This window comes from Podarcis tiliguerta, assembly GCF_965153285.1.
Source record: "Podarcis tiliguerta genome assembly, chromosome: 4".
Lineage (NCBI taxonomy): Eukaryota > Metazoa > Chordata > Lepidosauria > Squamata > Lacertidae > Podarcis > Podarcis tiliguerta.
Genome location: NC_139537.1, coordinates 76,224,057 through 76,241,571, shown reverse-complemented (window position 1 = coordinate 76,241,571; position 17,515 = coordinate 76,224,057). Strand labels below are relative to the sequence as shown.

The following is a 17,515-nucleotide window of genomic DNA, read 5'->3' as shown; positions in this document are numbered from 1 at the left end:
ACTGAGTTAACCCATATGCACAGAGCTGAGCAACCAAAATGATCAGAGGATCACCTTGGGGCCACCTTCCCAATGAGGAGTACGGATGAAAGGATATGTCAATTATGGTTCTCTCCGTTGCTAACTTTTCCAATCTTAAATTCAGTTCTCCACGTTTCTGCAACAGCTTGCAATTTTTTTTTTTAAAAACCATGAAAATTATTCAGCATTTTAGTGCAAATACCTCCTAGTAACCATGCTTTCGTGTGCAGTTTTGACCTAAGGTGCGCGTTTTTGCAAGCATGTTTGAATATTATTTTCACTAACGTAATTCATTTTTAGGCACCTTCACCCCTAATATATGCATTTCACTTCTCTCTTACTTTCTTGTTCAAATACTGGAAAAGGGACACCCATGACAAAATGTTTTTGGAAAGGGGAAGGGGGGGGGGAAGAGACTTCATTTGGAACAAATTGCCCAAATGGGTTTGTTTTGAATTTTATTGTGAACAGAGAGCTTATTTCCATAGATGTAATCAGCTTTTGACTTACAGACACACTTCCTCTGTGCCTAAATATCTGAGCAGAAAAGCAAGGGAAACTGCTTTTTGAAACATCCAAGGCACCACTTTGCCTTTACTCTGCCTCTTATGACCTTACTTGGAAAAGACCAGGATGTCTTATCATTCAGCACAATAATTTGGAGAATCCTCATCCAAACACAACCCCGTTTGTTATGTGTGATAAGAGGTGCAGCCCAGCAACAGGAAGTGTGCTGTTTGAACCTTATTCACGACTAGCCCCTGCAGTAGAACAGTGTGTTGTTTTTCCACGGATAGGCACCATGGCTAGCCAGCTGTTCCTCATTCTGGTTCTCACTTCTCTGACAAGTTTCTTGAAGGCAGAAAGAAATGGTAAGAGAGCCTTAAATAATTTCTCTGTCTCTCCTTGCAATTGCTTTCATTTATTTCGAATAAGAACTATTATTTTTCTTTTGTGTGTAGGAAGAAAGTAAGGGTCACAAATTAGGAGAAGTCTTCTCCACCGAAAGGGTCTCAGTATATTATACAGTATAATGCATCTTGTTTGCCTGTGTATGGTGTGGGAATTAATTTCTAGGCTGCATATGCACCATACTTTTAAAGCACCCCCCCTGCAAATAATCCTGGAAACTGTCCATCACAGAGCTACAATGCATTGAGGAACTACAGTTCCCAAAATTCTTTTTTGGGGGGTGTTGCTTTCAATATGATTTAAATGGTGTGGGAAAGCAGACAGTTCTGTCTGTGAGATGGTAAAAATACATTCACTTTCAGCTACAGGGGTGGTGGGAGAGAAAATGATGTACATGACAAGGGAAAGAGCCCTTCATATAGCAAATAAATGTTTTAGATGAGGAACATATATCTAATATTGTTCCCAGAAAAATAAAAAGTGTGACACAGAAGGAGTTAATAAACAAGAAACGGTGAGAATGATAGTGGAAGTAATGTTTCTATGAAATGAAGAAATGCACCTAGTTTTAGTTGGGGAGGGGGGAATCATAACATTTCACAGATCAATGAAGTTGTGGCAATAAATATGCTTGTTCTCTCAAACACACCAATGTTGCTATGAACAGCATAACTTCATAAAAACTTCACATACAATATAACAAGACCCCACTGGCAATCTGGAACGATATTTTTAAACAAGTAGCTGGCTTTGGTGTTTTAAATTCCATTTTATGTCATCAGCAAAAGCAATATAGGCTTTATGAATGTTAACACCCTGTTAGTAAACACTTGGTTGGGCATGGAAGCAAGCCATGTTAATTTAACTGTAACCCACTGTTGAGTACGGTTGCTTAGGATTATAGTGTACATCACATGCAATCGGCCCAGTCGAATGATGATCTGTATTTCTTCATGTGCTTTGGCTACCATGGGAACTGAAGTGGCCGATATAGGATGGGACTAGGGGCATGGAAACAATAGCATCTAGTGAAAAAGTGATACCGCCCCATTTTGGGTCTTCATAAACCTCTTCTCAGGAGTCCTCAATGGTTGGCAGGGAATAGGTCAGGCAAAAGGTAGTATTTATTCACACCACAGGACCAAACAACATGATGTTAAAAGCACCTTTGCACTTGATGTGCAACTTAAATGCTGGGGGAGGTGGCTGATAATTATTAGCATAACAGCAGATGTGGAGGCAAAATAAGCCTTTCCTCACCTACCTTCTGCCTCCTCAATGCAATTGAAAACTTTAGAGGGGGAATTTTCAGGGTGATAGGAGAAGTGAATAATTTGGACAGTAGAAATTGAGGGATAGAGTTGAGAGGAACAAGGTATGAAAGGTGTAAGTCAGAGAAAACAGCTGGAACAGTCAAGGTGGGAGATGACCAGAGCATGAAGCTGAGGTTTTAGCTGAGATTTTGCAGATGAATCGGTAGATTTCTGCAATGATTTTGGGAGAGGGGAGAAAGAGGAAGAACCAAAGATAAGGCCAGAGCTTTGTGTTTGGCCATCAGGCTTTAGAGGCAGAGCCCAGGGAGTTGGTGAGAGAGAGTCAACAGAGCATCCACAGACTACAGACCCTGAAAGGAGCAAATGACAAAAAGATGGAGTGTGTGCAATTTTGAAAGCAGCAAGGTGATGCCTGCAGAAAGCGACTGCCTACAAGATGTGTAGAGTGGCAATCCCAGAATGATGGATTTTACTTCCACATCTTCGTGGCATGTAGTGAAATCCAATATGGTGGTCTAAGTAGGAATTTTGAGAATTCTTGAGACATGGGCCAGGGAAGTCTCCTGATGCCTGTGTTAGCCACCCACCCTGCAACTACAGGCTATTATGCCACCTGTTTCTTCACCCCGTGCTGTATGGAAAGAGAGCATCCAATGATCGTGGGAGGTTTCAGAGGGACTTTGCTGCTGTGGGAGCAACTAAAGCTGTGTACACATTGCAGTTTCCTCTGGTTCCAGTGCACCCACACCACCTCCCTTTTGGATCCATGTACACATGGAGTTACCTGCCATGCAGAGTTATCCTGTAGGTTCTTGAGCAGTCCTGCTGTTTGATGTGTTTTCCTTCAAACCAGTTTCAATTCAAAAGGAAAACTTAAGCCACTTTCACAGCTAAGCTGAGGTGTGTGCATTTGAGAAAGCCATTGCTCGTGCAGGGATTACAGCACATGCACAGACGGGGAGCGGGTTGCAAGGGGTGCAAAAACCCATCAAGTGAATACATTCCCTCCTCCCACTCTGGTGTGTACAACAATTGCAAATGCCACTTGAAATGCAGTGGGTGTGCTGGGTTTGGGATGAGCTTGCTGTTTTCAGCTGCAAAATGGGAGTGGCTTTCTCCTTTCCCCCCAAGTGAAATTTGAGAAGGCTGGAAGCGAAGTAAGTCAACCTCCTCTAGGGAGCAGCAGCCACCACAAGCACTGGGTGGCTTATCTTCACTCCATAGGCAAACATATGAGCCAGGCGGTCTAGCCTAAGAACTGAATCCCTGTTGCCCTGTGGGTGCTGCCTCATACAACATGCACATGAGACGGAAAGAGACAGAGAAAGAACCATGGTGTGCTTTCTATCACAAGCAGAGATGTGAAACCATGTGCAACATTTATCTATAAATGCAAAACAGTTTTCTGTAATGTGTTTTGAAATTTGCATACGAGGCATGACTTGATTGTTGTTGTTTTCTTTAGTGTTTCTACAGGATAAAAAGGCAAACAATTTTTTGGAACGAGTAAAGCGTGCCAATTCTCCTTTTGAGGAGTTTAGGCAGGGAAACATTGAAAGGGAGTGCATGGAAGAGAGGTGCTCCAAGGAAGAAGCCAGAGAAGCCTTTGAAAACCAAGAGAAAACTGTAAGGACAAAGCTGGCCAATGTGTTTGCTTTGCCTTCATATGACTGCTGGTTTCTGTCCTCTGTCCTCCGGAGCAAGATCAAAACAGGGCCAACAGCTACGTTCTACCAGCAGTGCCTTCACAGTGGAACTGTCAGCTGCATTTAACAGCTTCCTACTCCTGCAAATAGGGACGCGGGTGGCGCTGTGGGTTAAACCACAGAGGCTAGGACTTGCCAACCAGAAGGTCGGCGGTTTGAATCCCTGCGATGGGGTGAGCTCCTGTTGCTCGGTCCCTTCTCCTGCCAACATAGCAGTTCGAAAGCATGTCAAAGTGCAAGTAGATAAATAGGTACTGCTCCAGCGGGAAGGTAAACGACGTTTCCATGCGCTGCTCTGGTTCACCAGAAGCAGCTTAGTCATGCTGGCCACATGACCCGGAAGCTGTATGCTGGCTCCCTCGGCCAGTAAAGTGAGATGAGCGCCACAACCCCAGAGTCATCTGCGACTGAACCTAATGGTCAGGGGTCCCTTTACCTTTACCTTTACTCCTGCAATACCCTAGCGTTCTCTCCATGTGCTACTATTTCCCCCTCTTCTTCCTTACTATTGCTTCTTCCAGCTGGAGAACAAACTGGAACCCAGCTATATCTCTCCATATCTCTCTCCCTAAGCCAGGAATGGGGAATCTGGGACTGTACAGACGTTGTTGGACTCCAACTCCCATTAGTCCCAGCCAGCAATGTCAAGGGTAAGAGATGATGGGAATTGTAGTCCATTGACATCATTCTGCAGGCTCCCCATCCCTGTCCTAGACAAAGCAGAGGAGGGGGAAATTGGGGATAATAATAATGAAAAAGGGAGTGGACAAGCAGGAAGGGTCAAGACTGTGTATTGAATAATACCACTCTGACAACTCTGTTGTGAAGGTGCACTCAGTAGTGTGTGGTTGGCCCTGTTTTTATATTGCATCTTAAATGATACTTTCCCCATGCTTACATATATGTGTGCCGCAACTGATTCCTTTATTAATATTTTATTAACATGTTTCTATTATTTTTATTACTGTACAAAAACAGCTGAGATACAGTGGTTCTTCATAAGATATAGAACGGTCAAGACCGAAAACATAAGTCATTAAAATCATTAGAAATATTAATGTCAGGGGTTCAGGAGCAGAGTCACAGGAGAGGGAGGAAACGGAGAGCGAGGGGGAGGAGTCTGAAGGAAATGTCAGCGACGACAGTAGTCCGAGGTCTCTGAGTCTCTCCAGTGACTCGGAGGATTCACAGAAAGGGGCCCCCATGGTCAGGGCAAGGGGAGTGCCCAGGGGGACACCTCGGGAAGAAGGGGCCGGAGGGGACTCAGAGAGTAGCAGCTGGAGATCCGGACCAGCGTCCCCCCCAGAGTGCAGTAGGGGGGAGGAGTCCAAGGCATCGGGATCAGGGAGCGCGCAGGCAGAGGGAGAACGTGAGGCAGGAGTGACCACGCCCTCGTCAGGGAGCGAGGAAACGGTCATCCGGAAAGTTAAACGCGCGCGCGCGCCAAGTTCAAATGTGCAGGAGGGCGGCAAGGTGGGAAGCCCGGGTAAGGAGCCAGGTCCTAAAGCCCGCCGAAGAGAGGGGGAGGAGTCAGAGGGGTCAAGCTCTGCGTCAGAAGAGTCCAGGAGGAATGAGACCCCGGGGGGTAGTAAGACCCAGAGGAAGAGAGAGAGAAGGAAGAGGTGGAGTAAGATTAGAGTCTTGAGCTGGTGCACAGGGGGCGGAGACCCAGACAGAGCTTCGCCGGTCTAAAGTCCAGACGTAGAGCTGGGACGCTGAGACTTGTAAATGGAGACTATTCTTCAATAAAGACTTTGATACTGTACTATCGGCTAGCGTTGGTCCTTGGTGAGCTGGGACCCGGAGCCAGCTCTGACAATTAAGAATGTTAACAGTGTAGGTAACAAGGTATTAAGGACACTTAAGGCATAGAAGCTATGGTAAGTTAAGATAAACAGGAACTTAACACTGATGTGGCATACGTATTAGAAATATTAGAGTGTTACAAACATTACAGTGATGAAACAAAATTAACAATACAGCAGCTACCTCCTTTCTTGCAACACATCATATCCTTGTTTATTTACGTGCCAATTCTACTATGAAAGGAGAATCACAGAATCATAGTGTTGGAAGAAAGGGCTTCTGTTTATCAAAAGAGAAATAAAAGCAAAGCATCAATCAACACCTTTACATTGCATTTCTCTTCTTCCCCTCTAATACTTTATGCTCCTCTCACACTTCATAATAAGCTCCAATATTTTGTTCAATGCACTGAATGGCCAGAAGCCATTTATTTAATTCCACCCCCTTATAATTCTCAGACTCTTTCATGAGTGGTCTGTTTCACCCTTGCCTATCATAAATTATGGCCATCTGCTCAACAAGCCAGAAAGGCAAGAGTAAAGGTAATAAAGGAATTCCACGGGTAGGAAAGAGGGGAATCTGCAAGTGATAAGGGGGGGAACTCTGAAATAGCAATCCTCCCTCAAGTTGCCTTAGTCCAGGCAAGTGATAAGGGGGGGAACTCTGAAATAGCAATCCTCCCTCAAGTTGCCTTAGTCCAGGTAGTGCAATATTGTCTCTCAGTTAGCCAATGCTTATTTTCTTTTAGCATTTAGTGATGGCAGTCAATTGCTACTATTAAACCAAATGCAATTATTTTTTGCAAATACTCCCAGATCTGTTTGAAGTTGTGAATATATGCACAGCTCTTGTTGATACTTGACATAGTATTCTTCTTAATCTACCCGCCCTCCCACCTAAGGTCCCAAGGTGGGTTACATTACAACACAACGTTAGTACTGTTTGCTAGGTCAGTTCAGGTGGCTTAAGCAGTTCCATTATGCTAGGCGGCAGGCTGTAGCAGAAATTGGCAGAGGACTGAAAGATGTCCTTAATTGGCAGACTCTGTCTATAGTGTTGGCCTGTCTATACTGGTCCTCAGTTGGGTTACAGCCTGACCTAAGGTGGATCACAAAAGCAGCACTGCTGCCCAATGAATATGTGGTCTGAAAATTAACAAGTGGGTCTACATTTCTTGATGGGTTCTGCTGAGTCTGTTTGAAGACTGTCTCATTGGAGTGAGTACGGATCCAACATAACAGGTACACCTGTGCTTCTGGGGCAGCGGTCACAGCTAGAGTGAAGTAAGGTTTGGAGCTCTAACATGGCCAAATTATGGGAAGAGCTACTGCTGGTGTTGCTGCTGCTGCTGCTGCTGCTGTTGGAAGAACTGCTATATTGTTGTAAATAAAATCTGCTGTTTTCTTATTAGGAGGAGTTCTGGAATGTGTACGTAGGTAAGAGATGCGTATGTTTTTTCACCCAAATATTTCTTTAAAATACCGTTGATATATATTAGATAAAAAATAAATTAGTTGATTCATTGGGTAATATCCAACTAAGACAATAATCCAAGTAGATTTGAGTTGCTTGACTTCTATGAGTCTACTCATAGCATGACTAATGTAGGATATACATTATTATTATTATTATTATTATTATTATTATTAATTTCAGATTCAATTACACTTTTTAGCTAGGACAGTTTTTAGTTGTTCCAGGTTAATGTGAACTACTTTGATTGTGACAAAGGAACTGTAGCTCCATGTTTTAATGCTCCCCAGCCTGTATCTTAGTAGAAAACATGTTCGGAGATGCTAAATTGTGTGTTTCCACTCTCCCATGGCTGCATAAAACTGATAAAGGAAGACCCTATGCCACATATTGACTGATTGGTGCCTTCAACATATATATATTTGAAACAACAGAAGCAAAGCCTGCTGGTGGAAGAGTTTTACATTTTGGTGGGGCTGAGACTGAGAGAGCCAAAGTAAACAAGGGATTACAATCCACGTTTGCAAAGGTGCCTTCCTATTTTCAAAGGATGGCAGCAACTCTTAGAGCTGTGAGCAGCTGTTTCAAGAACTTATGATCAGCATTTTGCAGTAGGAATGAAAGCTGAACCATTAGCTCTTAATCTATATGCCCCACACATCAACAATAAGTGTGCTTATAAGACCCCAGTCCAATAGCAAGTTCTATTAATTTTAGTGGAACTTACCTCAATATAATGTCCAGGATTTAGGCACAGGAGCTGTAGCAACAGTGGAGCAGACCACCTTAGAAGCTGGTGGACTCTCCTTTGTAAGAGGTTTCAAAGCAGAGGCTGACTGGCCACCTATCAGGGACATCATAGTGGTAGATGCCTTGTGCTGACAGGAAGTTGGACTAGATGAACTTTGGGGAACCAGTATAAAAAGTGACACCGGGTAACCTCATATTTTCAGTATTAACACATTCATTAATACCTTGGATAACAAGAAATTATATTACAAAAATATATTTTTCCCCCAAATGCTAGATGGGGATCAGTGTGCTTCAAACCCTTGCCATGACCGTGGAACGTGCAAAGATGGCATTAATAAATATACCTGCACATGTTTGGATGGCTATGACGGGCCGAACTGTGATAGTGGTAAGTTGTGTTTCAGCTGCAAAATAGCAGTGACTCTCTTTTTTGTTGGTTTATTTCACCACGTTCTCTGAGGGTGGGCTCCATACAGCTCCATAGAAGCATCCTAGGCTGAGATGATATGGAACAGCATTTCTAAATATGTTGTTATGAATGTGGGAACTGCCAATACCATTTCTCTCTCTGCTAGTTTTCCTTCCGGCTCGAAGGTTGTTGGTCTTCCTCCCTCTATTTTCTACTTCAGGTGCACGTTGCTCCCAGGCCTTCTCTTTGTGAAACACAGATCCCATTTTTAACAGGCCACCCCAATCCCTGCCGAGCTGTGGTCTTTGTCCTCAACCAGGGTCTGTGTTCCTTTGGAGAACTGAAGACATGGCAGAGGCTGTCATAGCTTTAAGAAATAGGATTTATTCACATATTTACACCTGAATTTAGATGGAGGGACTACAGATCTCAAGAGGGACTTGTCCCTCACAACAGTACAGTATTTGAGTCCAAGGCATCTCTCCCAGCCAGCCAGCCTAAATCGTCCTGCATTTTTCAGCTATTACAAGCTTTGTGAAAGGCCCCATAACTCTTCCTGTTAAGTTGTGGGTTGACAAAGCAGACGACACAGTGATTTCTCCAAAGCAGCTCTTTATTTTGTAAGCTGGAATAGAACTAACTGAGGAACTCAGTCAGCCTGCTTATATAGAGCTACAGAACAATTGTAACTGTTGCAACGTTCTAAAACTATCCAATCACTGAGTGTCACTTTTCGATCCTTCATTTGCATACAAAACTATCCAATCACTGAACGTCACTTTTCGATCCTTCATTTGCATAACTATCTACAGTATCCCCCTGCTGGCCCAGGGTGAGAACTTCAGTACATAACACTTCCTGTCTCATTACATCCAGTTACCCTGGCAACTTGTCTCTCTTCACGCTGGAAACCTAGGAGCCAACTCCTGGCGTTCGTGGGGACTTGAGCCTCACAAAGTTGATGGACATTCCCATTCAAATGCTGTGTGTGCACTGCGTCATGTGATAGATTATGTGGGGCAAGGCTTACCTGGGCCCCCACAATATTTTATTCATGTTGGCACGCCTGACAGTTCTCTTGCATTGCCACTGGTCCTCAGTGGCTCTGCATTGTTTTGTAATAGCCCATGCTTGGCCAGGTCCTTTTGCATAGGCTAGGCCAGGATTTCCTCTGCAGATTGTATTTCTCCTTTCATATCCCAAAATCTTACCATTTATTAATTTATTGGTTTAGGGGACTCTCCCCCCACCTAGGAATGCGGGTGGCGCTGTGGGTTAAACCACAGAGCCTAGGGCTTGCTGATCAGAAGGTCGGTAGTTCGAATCACCGCAACGGGCTGAGCTCCTGCTGCTTGGTCCCTTCTCCTGCCAACCTAGCAGTTTGAAAGCACGTCAAAGTGCAAGTAGATAAATAGGTACCGCTCCGGGGGGAAGTTAAACAGCATTTCCGTGCGCTACTCTGGTTCACCAGAAGCGGCGTAGTCATGCTGGCCACATGACCCAGAAGCTGTACACCGGCTCCCTCGGCCAATAAAGCGAGATGAGCGCTGCAACCCCAGAGTTGGCCACGACTGGACCTAATGGTCAGGGGTCCCTTTACCTTTGCCCCCCCCCCATAAATAATATGCTGTACGGCACCGGCTGGGAACTAGAGGCAGACATCACCTATCATTTCAGTTCCCTGATTCTTTTAAATGTTCGCTACGGTGAGATCCTAAGGAAGGGGAGAGCTTATGCATCTGACTGCAGGGTTGAAGAAAACGTTCCTCTTTAAATGTAACTTGAGCAAAACAGGATTCCCATATGTATTTAGATAAGTATTTAAGAATGCTTCTCATGGTCATCTTGTTGACCACTGAGAATAAGATGCTGGTCTGATCCAGGAGATTTGATTCTCACGTCCCTATGCATTTATGGTATCCACACAATGGTTGCGTTTGCACGTAATGGTAGCGTGACTATCTGGCTTATTGTGTTTTATTGTGAATGAGCAATTCCTGCCAAATTGTTCCTACTCTGCTCCTCCAGGGTTTGTGGTTTCTTTCTCCCTAGCAAACCACGGTAGCTAGCCAGTCCTGACCCACGATTTGTTGTTCTTTTGTTGGCTTGCTGATCGTGGCTTGTTAGGGAACAACAAACCATGATTTCTGGTTCAAACATAAACGAGGCTTCCTGTTTTGTTTCTCCCACTGGAGCAAAGCACACAGTTTCAAAAATTACTGCTACGTCTTGGAGGACGTTATGCTCAGGCTTGCGGTCATGAAATGGCTAGACTACAAACCAATTTTCCTGAAAAGCAGTTGGCTTTTCAGTGACCCTCAACAATTGCCCCATTTGTCCATTGATAGAGCTTTAGCTTAAACAGTAGAGAACACAAAGGAATTACCCAGTGCAAAAAATAAAAATAAAAAATGCCTTGAAAAATTTACAACCTAGAGGAAAATGGCTCTGGCTCTAAGTAACATTTTAACCATTGCCTGAAAAATGTGTGTTAATTTATTCTTCAGCACTCATGTATTTGTCTTTTATACAGTCATACAAAGATCTTGCAAATTGCAGAATGGTGGCTGTAAGCAGTTCTGCAAGCTTGTAGAAAACAATATTGAATGCTTTTGTGCCAATGGATATATTCTGGAAAACAATGGACAATCCTGCATTCCTACAGGTATGAAGCCATTTGTTTGTTTGAAGCAACTTGTTATAATTATTTATTCTTATTTTTGGGGTGCATTTTTGCATGCATTGTCTTTTTTAATGCTACCAACAGTTTAATTTCGAGTTTGCTTTTCCCCTTTTACAAGGATATTCTCAAACTTTCTTATCTCCATTTTTTTCTCTTCATGTACTGAAATAAATCCATAAATTTCCAGGAGTCTTCAGCAATCTAAAGTTGTTGTGTCTCCTATTCACAAAATAAGTTAAAGAAGAGGAAGAGGGACATGGACTGACATATTGGTGCTGACAACGTTTTCTGGCTACTGCAAAATTAAAATCCTGCATGCATTAAGAGCACCCATATCACAATAAATAGCCATTCAGAAGCACCCATAGAATTTGTTCTTTTGACTTCTACCTTAAAATAAATCATAGTACCAAAAAAAATAAAAAATGTTAAGAGAGACACTGGAGGTACTATTTTCCCCCCTCGTTTTTCCCTCACCCAGCAATATCAGTGTTTGTTTTTTTAAAGGATTAGTTACTATAAGCCATGAAAGATGCATTTTAAAGTTAAACCCTAATTTCATGTCTAAACCTCTGTGATGTTCCGCATCTATTTATTTATTTATTTCAATTTTATTTTATTTTATTTATATACCGCCCTATACCCGCAGGTCTAAGGGCTGTTCACAGGATAAAATCAGAATATAAAACCACAAAATACTTCTATCTACACTTTGTGTTCTGCATCCTTTATTATTGATATATAGTTTGTTTCTAACTGTGAGTGCACAGATTCTGATGTGGTTTAAGGGTCTGAGAAAGAGAATTTTTTTAATCAAAAAGAATTTCATTTGACCATTAGATCTGAAGGTCCTTTAGCTGATATTTTCATTTTAAGGTGACCTATATCTTTCCTCTGTGCTTTTTAAAATTTTATCATATTTGAAAGGTGCAATGAAAAGATAGTTGGTCACAGGAAAGTTAAGTAATCATAGGTTCGTAAGGCACTCTTACGAATGTTTATTCAAAAATAATGCTCCATTGAGTTCACTGGGTCTTTGTCTTCTGACTTCCCTTCTTTCCTACTTTGTCCACCTTTCATCTTCCTGGATCCAAGCCACATCCAGGAGCCAGTTTCTTGACCCAGGGCTGGTTATATGGAGCATATGACTCTCTTCTTCAAACAGCTCCACTGGCTACCAATCTGTTTCTGGGCACAATTCAAAGTGTTAGTTATGGCTAAGAAAGCCCTAAACAGCTTGGGTCAAAGCTGTCTGAAGGACTTATACAAACCTGCTTGGGCTTTGAGATCTTTGGGAGAGGCCCTTCTCTAGCTACCACCACCCTCACAGATATGCTTGGTAAGGATGTGGGACAGGGCCTTTTCTGTGGCTGCTCCCAAACTTTGGAATTCCTTCCCTAGAGAAGCTGGACTGGCTCCTTCCTTGTGAAACAGGTGAAAGCATTCTTGGTCCAACACTCTTTGGAAACTGGCTGCTTTTAATGAGGGGGCTTGTGCCGTGCTTTTTTTGGTATTTTTTTGTAAAATTTTAATAGATGTGTGTGTGTGTGAGAGAGAGAGAGAGAGAGGGAGGGAGATTTAATTCTATAGATTCTAATTCCTAATTACTTTTTCTATGGTTTTAGTGCTTCTTATTTTTATCTGTAAGCCGTCTTGAGTATCTTCAGGGGGAAAGGCAGGGCATAAATAAATATAATAATAAAAAGAATATTTCAGCCCTCCGTAGGAAAAGGCATATTTTAAAAGACTGACTTTTTTGTTTCTGTTAAGTTGTGGGTGAACATATCAGACGACACAGCGATTCTTCAAACAGCTCTTGTTTATTCACAGGCCAGGACAGAACTGAACTGAAGGGTTCAGTCAGCCTGCTTATATAGAGCTCCAGTACAATGTAACTGTAACAATTTTCTAAAACTATCCAATCACTGAACGTCACTTTCGATCTCTTATTTGCATAACTATCTACAGTATCCCCCTGCTGGCCAAGGGTGAGAACTTCAGTACATAACAGTTTCATTGGCACAAGTTGGCTTGGTTGTGTTGCCTAATTTAAAATGCTGTTTTTGCAGTTCCATATCCATGTGGTCGGATTCAGAAAAAGAAGGTGGGAAAGAGAGAAGCAAGTTATTTAGAAGAGTTGGATTATAATGACACACAGATTTTCCCAAGCCCTGGTCCCGAAGATGAGGAGCCATTGTATGGGATCGAAGAAGATCCTGATGAGGACCGTGGTGTCAGAATAGTTAATGGAGAGGATTGTAAACTGGGCCAGTGTCCTTGGCAGGTAAGTTACTCTGTCATGTATCTTGTATAAATATTATATACCGTACTCATTTATTATCCATATTTAACAATGGACACTGATTCTATCATTTTTAAATGCTCCCATATTGTATTAAAGTGGGGAACAGCAAGGATCCTCACTCCAGGCTGTGGTTGGCTAGATTACTGTTTTTAAACTTTTTTAAAAAAAGGCAATAAATAGCTTTTACAAGAAGAGAGTCGGGGCTATGGGCCTGGAACCTTCAGCCTCATCAGGTTTCCCACAGGACTTCAGATTCTGAAGTAGACTATCCAGCTCATGTTCCATCCTGACTGAATCAGACAAATGAATCTCTTTTGGAATTGGAGTTTGGCAATTCCTTAACCAACCCTGGGCTCTTCCCATCAAGGCATTTTGCTGCCTGAGGCAAAGGGCAAGATGGCATCTCCTCCATTCTCTGTTCATAAACTCTTACTTCAGCCTTAGTTGTTGGGGCAGAGTCCTTCACTATACCTGCAGGCAGCAGGCTAGCTTATGGGGCTCCGGCCAGGCTGTATGGCCCTCACAGCTTTTCCCACTCCTTGCCCCTTAGCTTTCCCCTGCTGCCTGAGAAAGCTGCCTCACTCTGCCTAATGGTAGATCCGGCCCTGCTTCCCATTAAACCCCTGACAGAAATGCACCATGTCACTCAGGCACTTAAAAGTTGCTTTTGTAAATCTGCTCTTTTCTTTTCTTCCCTGTCTTTGTATGTCCTTATTTGGTTTGCTCCCCTCATTTGGCTCTGCCTTATTTTGATTCTTACAGGTGTTCTAGAAAGAAGACTTAATACATCCTACGGTGTCATTTCTCCCTCAGAAAAAAAAGCTACTTACTCACACAATCCTGATTTTTGTCCCTGCTTCTTTTTTCAGGCACTTCTGATAGATGATGCAGGAGAAGGGTTTTGTGGAGGGACCATTTTGAGCCCAATGTATGTGCTTACCGCGGCTCATTGTATAAATCAGACAAAAACGCTGAAAGTTGTTGTTGGTGGGTATTTTCGATTTTTATCACCTATTCAAAGATGCTGAATTGTAAAAAAAAAAAGTGGTAGGTGAGGTACACAGAGGTAAACACTAAGTTTTTAATATCTTGCCCAATATCTCACCAACATTCATGTTTTGTAAATAAGCCTTTGGATGTGAGCTGTGGCAGGGTGTGTGTGTGTGTGTGTGTGTGTGTGTGTGTGACTGATCTCATGTGGGATTTTTTAAAAAAAGAAATCAGAAGTGGGTAGGTGGGTGTGAATGTATTGGGTATGAATCATGGTGCTCAAAGGAAGGTGTTTTTCCCTGTGGGGCAACTTGCAGCTTTGGAATATCAATGGTAATTGAGAAAATGCACTGGCAGGGGGTGGGGAGGATTAGCACCCACCTACAGAAAGTGCCTGGTGGCGCTGTGGGTTAAACCACAGAGCCTAGGACTTGGCGATCAGAAAGTCGGCAGTTCAAATCCCCGCGACAGGTTGAGCTCCCGTTACTCAGTCCCTGCTCCTGCCAACCTGGCAGTTCGAAAGAACGTCAAGTGCAAGTAGATAAATAGGTACCGCTGCAGCGGGAAGGTAAATAGCGTTTCCGTGCGCTGCTCTGGTTCGCCAGAAGTGGTTTAGTCATGCTGGCCACATGACCCGGAAGCTGAACACCGGCTCACTCTTCCTATAGAGCGAGATGAGCGCTGCAACCCCAGAGTCGGCCACGACTGGACCTAATGGTCAGGGGTCCCTTTACCTTTACCTTACAGAAAGTGCAAGTCCCAATCATGGAATGTCTAGGGCCAGGCTGTCTGAGTCAGAGCTGCAAATGGTTGGTGTGTGTGTGTGTGTGTGTGTGTGTGTGTGTGTGTGCATAAAACCCAAGCTGGACAAACTATTCTGTCACCTGAGAGAGCAAATCCCACAATTACTTCCTCCCTTTCCTGGCAGGAAAAATGCAACAATAATACATTGCCATTGGTTTCCAACCTTTGAGTGACTGCCGAAATAAGGTGCTCTCACTATGCTTAGTGGGAAGACTGGTCCCAGAAATATTCCCAGTAGCAGACTACTACAGTTCCCAGAATTTTTTGAATGAAAGTGCGCTTCAAATTTCCTTCAAATATTTAGTAGGATGTGTACGCAGCCTTAGAGAAAATGCAGATCATCTTGAAGATACCTGGTGGGGCTTCCTTACCTTTTTGGCGATTCAGGAGGTGTGCACAACCCCTGCTTACCTCTGGCAGCTGCCACAGAATCTCAGAAAATATTGCCGTTTTCATCCCCTTTCTCTGTTCTTTGTTCTGTCTTCCACTGAATTTTTTAAAAATCTATTTGTTAATTTGGTTAAATGTATTATCAGGTGTCAAATAATAGGTGTCAAAATTATTATCATTATATATCCAGAAGTTGGGGTTCTGAGAGAGTGGAAAGACATAGTTTTATGAGCAAGGACTGGATGAGTTGGGAAGAGATCAGCAAGTTTTGTATTTATTCTGGATCAAATGTCATGGACAAGTGTTGTTGTTTTTATTATATTCTAACTAGAGGGGGGGGGAGATTAATAACAACACCACCCATTTTGAATACCAATGCATCTCATATTTATATCACGTAATAATTATACTGTGTTGTTCTCACACAGGGGAAGTGAACACAACGGTGAGCGCAAGAACAGGGACTGTTCATGCAGTGGAGAAGATATACGTACATCAAAAATTTGTTTTGGCAACCTATGATTACGATATAGCCCTCATTCAGCTGAAGACCCCTATCCAGTTTTCCGAAAACGTGATCCCTGCGTGCCTTCCCACTGCCGACTTTGCAAATCAAGTCCTGATGAGAGCAGGAAAGGGTATGATCAGTGGCTTTGGCCGCCTCCACGAAAGAGGCCGAGTATCCGCCACGCTCAAAAAAATTGATGTCCCCTATGTCGAGAGGCATATCTGCAAGCTGTCCAGCAATTTCCCAATCACTGAAAATATGTTCTGTGCTGGTTACCATACCGTAGCCCAAGATGCATGTCAGGGAGACAGCGGAGGACCACATGTCACTCAATACTGGGACACTTATTTTGTGACGGGTGTAATCAGCTGGGGGGAAGGGTGTGCAAGGGAGGGGAAATATGGGATTTATACCAAGGTGTCGAGATTCATAGGTTGGCTGAGGAGAATAATGCGTCCAAAGCTGTAACACGGTGGAGCGTGAGAGGACAACCATTGTCTCCCTGATCATGCTTTATTGTCGTGATTCACACAGGCATTTCCACGGGTGAATTAAATAGGTCGCTTTGCCTAGGACTTAAACCAGCCTCTGCCAACCAGGATTATTTTTGGACTATAAGTCCCATCAGCCTCAGCCAGCACAGCTATGCTGGTTGGCACTGATGGGAGTTGTAGTACGAAACATCCTGAGGGCACCAGCTTGGCGAGGCATGACTTACACTATGTTACTTTAATGGCCTCTTCATTTCAAAAGCCTTGTTCAGGTGTTCTTCCAGAACAAGAAAGATCAATATAGTATGTAGTTTTGCCTAATGCAATGCATTTTTGTATGTTATTTTCATTTATATGTATTCTGTGCCCACCTAGTACATGCATTTTGTGCACATTTACTTGTCTGGAGAACTGGATTGCAAAATTCAGAGAAGTGCAAGTTCTGAAGGATGTTTTGCTTCATGTATTCTTTATAGAAGCCAAATTCCATGTTAGCCTTTAAATGCTAACTGAACTGAATTTCTTCCCCCGTCCCTATAATGCCATAATAAAAGAAAGTGTTAACGTTTATCTGATGGGAAAACGCTATGTTGTTATACATCATTTTCAACAGCGCATCCTTTACAGTAGCAACAAATTATATGCCTTGTGGACGCTGCTGGGTTTGTTTTGTTTTTTGAAAGCATGTTATCAGGCCATGCGAGTTGAGAGCTGCCACAGAAAGTTAGTATTCCAACCTGTTCAGAAATCACAAATCATCTGCTAGCCTGCATCTGAATGGGCCAACCTCCCTGTATTTATCTGGCTAGAGAATGTACATAGCTAATACTTGATGATCTTTGTTTCATTCCATACACTGAATTGTAGCCCCATTTTCTAGTGACTCACAATCTCCCAGTCTATAGCTTGGCAGAAAACCTGTTCACTAAATTGTGTGTGTTCTCCCTCTTGTGGCCACAAAGTACCAATGCAGAAACAGTGCTAGAAATG

The 17,515-nt window shown here is 43.0% G+C and overlaps 1 protein-coding gene and 1 long non-coding RNA gene across 2 annotated transcripts; both read left to right on the top strand.

Annotated features, from left to right (window-relative positions):
• Positions 1-445: 445 nt before the first annotated feature.
• F10 (coagulation factor X) lies at positions 446-17,095 on the top strand. Its single transcript, XM_083437924.1, has 8 exons — positions 446-893; positions 3,673-3,833; positions 7,131-7,155; positions 8,220-8,333; positions 10,888-11,019; positions 13,107-13,321; positions 14,212-14,329; positions 15,955-17,095. The coding sequence occupies exons 1-8, from the start codon at positions 716-718 to the stop codon at positions 16,500-16,502; spliced, it is 1,491 nt and encodes a 496-aa protein (XP_083294050.1). The 5' UTR covers positions 446-715; the 3' UTR covers positions 16,503-17,095.
• LOC310676370 lies at positions 4,323-6,481 on the top strand. Its single transcript, XR_014510501.1, has 3 exons — positions 4,323-4,972; positions 5,738-6,304; positions 6,366-6,481. It is a non-coding gene; the product is annotated as an uncharacterized lncRNA (long non-coding RNA).
• Positions 17,096-17,515: the final 420 nt, after the last annotated feature.

What these genes read in the sequence shown, in the direction of transcription:
- F10 (XM_083437924.1), top strand. Translation starts at nt 716, where the DNA reads ATGTGTGATAAGAGGTGCAGCCCAGCAACAGGAAGTGTGCTGTTTGAA. An exon ending in GTTCTGGAATGTGTACGTAG is followed by an intron (nt 7,156 to 8,219) that starts GTAAGAGATGCG and finishes CCCAAATGCTAG; the next exon opens with ATGGGGATCAGTGTGCTTCA. An exon ending in ACAATCCTGCATTCCTACAG is followed by an intron (nt 11,020 to 13,106) that starts GTATGAAGCCAT and finishes CTGTTTTTGCAG; the next exon opens with TTCCATATCCATGTGGTCGG.